Here is a 4043-nt window from a genome sequence, read left to right as displayed (position 1 = left end):
CTCTGTGGTGCTGTTAAGACAAATGCAATACTAACAAAATTGTTCGGTCTACGTGTGGGTGGAGATGGAAATACACAGGACAAGGCCACTTTACAGACCACCTCTAAAAGAAGTATCTTTTTCTGTTACATGCATAGTATTGGAACATAAATTTCCTGTGTGCGTTCATGTGCTCACATACAGTATTCATATGCTGAGGTCTCTATTCTTTGTGTCCACTGAAGTAGCAGAGAAGCAACAGCGGTGTCCTGGTTTGACTCAAAAGACATTTGCAGCAAATGAGCTCATCCATCAGCAGAAGTGTGTGGGGACAGGGGGATGATGAGGAGGAGGAGGGTTAGGAGGAAGACGAAGAGAGACGATGGGGCGGAGCAGGGGCCCAGCAGAGGCAGGACTACTCAGAAAGAAGCCTCACATTAAAATATGATGGCTGTGGCATTTCCCTGGTCTCCAGCACCTTATTTTGTCCTTTTGGATGTTTGGAGCTTGAAGACCTGCGCTCAGCTTGGTTGTGTCCAATTCAGTGGTAGCTTTTCCATAAATCTAAAAAAATATCATGACATTTACAAGGGTAGCATTTTTAAGTGTGTTAACCACCATTTGTTTCAACTCCTAATTGAAGTTGTGTCATATTTACAGTGAGTGAAATATTTTAATTAAGACTGTTTTTTTGGCATGACCATCATTATATGGAAACAGTCTAAATTGCTTGAGCATCATTTTAGACACATTTTCCCCAAAATAGAGCCTGATATATGTGGTATCTTTGAAAACTTTGTGATCTATGTTTTTATGAGCTTGTGGCCATGTTGCCAACGTTCATTATCGATTGGATCTAATGTGTTCTGTATGTGACTAAGTAAAATGAAAAATCTGAATAAAAGAAAAATCCATTAATATCAAGTCCAAGCTAATGACACTTTGCCTCCTCTCCGGTGATCTATTCATAGGCGACTACAGATGACCCACCAAAGAAAGTGGACCAATCCATTAACCACACCCCTCCAGATTCCACAGGAGGTTGTAAGGTGTGACTGTTAATCATTGAACCCACATTTCTTCTCCTCTCACACCCTTCGGTATAATTTATTTAGTAGAAAACATCTGTTTATCTTGTATACAGGGATTTTTCTGCTCACTGCAGTTAATAATTGGAGATTAATTGTCTGATTATCTGTCATTTCCATAAGCGATGTCATATTAGAGACACAATCTTTAGTCTTGGCCTAGTGCCCAATTTTCCTCCATAAGTCACATGCGTCAGAGCCTTTCATCGGTGGAAAAGTGCTCAGAGCTCCAGAGCTACTCAGAAGACAAAAAGATAATAGCTGCTTGTTCTTTTTTTTTTATGCCGTTGTTTTTATGCACTTTCTTTTCAGAGTTGGCCAGTTTGTCGTACGCAGGCTGGAAAACGAGCAGATATCCTTTCCCTAAGGAAGCATTTGGGCCACGCCAGGTGAGAGTTACATCTGTGGGGGTTTAGCAAATATGGAACAAATGAGTCCCTACTGTTGATATAAATACGTGACTTCTAGCTGCTTTTCTCCATGAAACAGATATGTGTTGAGAAAAAAACATCACATTTAACAATTCTGTGAAAAAAGGGAAATCTGCAACAGTTTGCTCACTGCAGGTATGCTCAGCTTTCAGCGCTGCTGCGTCCTGCAGGCAGTGGAGCCCTGGCACAGACAAAGCTGTGGCATTTGTACTGGTGTGTGTTGTGAGTGTGTGTGCAACCTCCCAACCCCACCACAGGGTGTGGAGACAACAACCTCTGGGGGCAGCCAAGGGTACTTCCAACCGGCTGACATTTCTGACAGCCTCTGATAGAGCCCGGAGTGTTGAATTATTCATACAGGTGTTATGGGGAAAGGTTGCCATTTTCACAGGAGATACTGACCCCCAGATGAATTGTAGCTGTAAGTGAACAGAGCAGTAATGATTTGGGGCTGTGATGCCTTTTTTTTTCAGCTCGGAAAGTTAGGTAGCAACATTTGACACTTATTGATCCGTTTTTCAGCTATTCAGCTATATAACGGCTGTCTTAAAGTGCTCATATTATCCTCATTTTCAGGTTCAAAATTGTATTTAGAGGTTATATCAGAATAGGTTTACATGGTTTCATTTTCAAAAAACACCATGTTTTTGTTGTACTACACATTGCTGCAGCTCCTCTTTTCACCCTGTGTGTTGAGCTCTCAGTTTTAGCAACAGAGTGAGGCATTGCACTTCTGTTCCATCTGTGTTGGGAGTCGCACATGCGCAGTAGCTAGATAAGGACAGAGTATGAGGGCGTGCCACGCTAGCAGCTAGGCGAACATTATAACGTGTGTTACAAAGTGATGCACATTTGTCACGGAAGTAAAGGCTGGACTACAACAGAAGTGTTTGGAGCAGTATGTGAAGAGTGTTTTCTGTTGGAGAGGGTAGATGCCTTTGGGATGGACTTTGGGCTTTTTCACTTTTTAAACCAATAATGTGCACAAAAAAGATATAGAACACAATAAAGGAAAGTGGAAAAGCCAAAAAGCATAATATGAGCACTTTAATGGAAATATGAACAATCTGAATATCACCACTAGACACTGAAGGGTCTGTTCACCCAAACCACAAAAAACACATTGTGTCACTTACCTCCAGTGGAGGATACCACATGTTACTTAGTGAGTTTCAGAGGTGCTGGTTGGTGGGTTATTTCTTACTTTGAAGAGAGCAAGACAAGCTGTTTCCCCCTTCCAATTTGTACGCTAAGCCACGATAATTACTCACAAGTATTCCCTCAAAGTGCTTTCGGATGAAGAAATTATCCTTGTCATTGGTATTTGTATGTGTTTTATTTCTTTTTCTTTTTTTTCTTTTACATATTTTGAGCAGCACAGTCACACTTAATGGCATTATCTTGTACATACTACTGAATTATTTATCAAATTCCATTTGGATTAACGGCCTCTTGCAGCTATACATTTCATAAACTATACGCAAATAATCAAAATGATTATCTGAAAAGCATCACTTTGTTAGATCAAAATAAACAAAGGTGTGCTGTCAGGTCTAATATGGATTTTGTTTATGACATAGGTACAGAAAATATGTATTGTTCATTGGCTGGCAGGTGTCTGATAAAGTTAGATTTTAAGACATTTCAAATATATTAAGGGCGACAGTTTAACTGCTCTTCCATAATCCTTTTGACATTAATTAAATGAATGATGATCCCGACAAGTAAAATTATTTTCACTTGTCAGGATACATTATTGTCTTTATCTGGATGCCCTAACATGTTGCATTTATTGTATGTACACTACTTCTGAGAAACAAGATAAAGGGATAAGTTTAGTTTAAATCATTTAGTTTTAGTTTTTAGTTTCCAGGAGTTAAATACAACTTCAGAAAGAAATATCACAATTCTAAGGCACAGAAATATCAGAGAAATGGAATGACAATATTGCAGTGTCTAACATTGTTTTCCCTAGATTTGTGGAAGACTTAGGTGCATGTATTTGGTGTGGGTTTATGGGTCCTCTCTTAAGAAAATATTAAGTTTTTTCATTACAGAGAAATGTATTTTCATATAATTTTGGACCCTGGTTATTACCATACGTTTGTCTAAATAACACTCACAAAACCTAAAGACAAAACTTGCTAAAGAAGTCCACTGGGGGCTAACTACAATCATTACATCTGAGAAAAGTTAGTTTCATTCATTTGGCCTAGGTGGTGCCCAAAACTGCTTGGGTGCTGCGCCTAAGCCTTTATTTGTAAGGAAAACCAAGTCAATATTATTTTCAAAAGGCCTTGATCCTCCTCTGTAGGATGGGGATTTGTTGCATAATTTCGGTAATCCCAAAAAATACAGACACAGATGTAATCAATTTTCTCCATTTAAAGATGAGGTGGAAATTAGGACACACATTTAAAGAAATTCACTTGAATTTTTATGGATTCCTGCATCACAACAGTCATGTTATTTACATCATATCTACATAAGATGTATTTTGTATCCTGGCACTGATTAATGGGTTTTACTAATCCTTATTTGGCAT

At 38.9% G+C, this 4043-nt stretch overlaps 1 protein-coding gene across 4 annotated transcripts in view; it reads left to right on the top strand.

Moving 5' to 3' along the window:
• Positions 1-4043, top strand: part of LOC116690296 (coiled-coil domain-containing protein 60) — a 34892-nt gene that overhangs the window by 4167 nt on the left and 26682 nt on the right. For 3 of the 4 annotated variants that reach the window (XR_004332224.1, XM_032517129.1, XM_032517128.1), the window contains 2 exons: positions 951-1028; positions 1380-1456. Coding sequence is in view for 3 of the 4 variants with exons in the window: in XM_032517129.1 (XP_032373020.1) it covers positions 951-1028; positions 1380-1456 (155 nt within the window). In the remaining variant the exon portion in view is untranslated. The remainder of the gene's footprint in view (positions 1-950; positions 1029-1379; positions 1457-4043) is intronic. The other variant, XM_032517130.1, reaches the window with a different exon arrangement.

This window comes from Etheostoma spectabile, chromosome 5 (assembly GCF_008692095.1).
Source record: "Etheostoma spectabile isolate EspeVRDwgs_2016 chromosome 5, UIUC_Espe_1.0, whole genome shotgun sequence".
NCBI classification, from domain to species: Eukaryota; Metazoa; Chordata; class Actinopteri; order Perciformes; family Percidae; genus Etheostoma; species Etheostoma spectabile.
The sequence above is the reverse complement of the archived record's forward strand: the minus strand, read 5'-3'. Positions and strand labels throughout refer to the sequence as shown.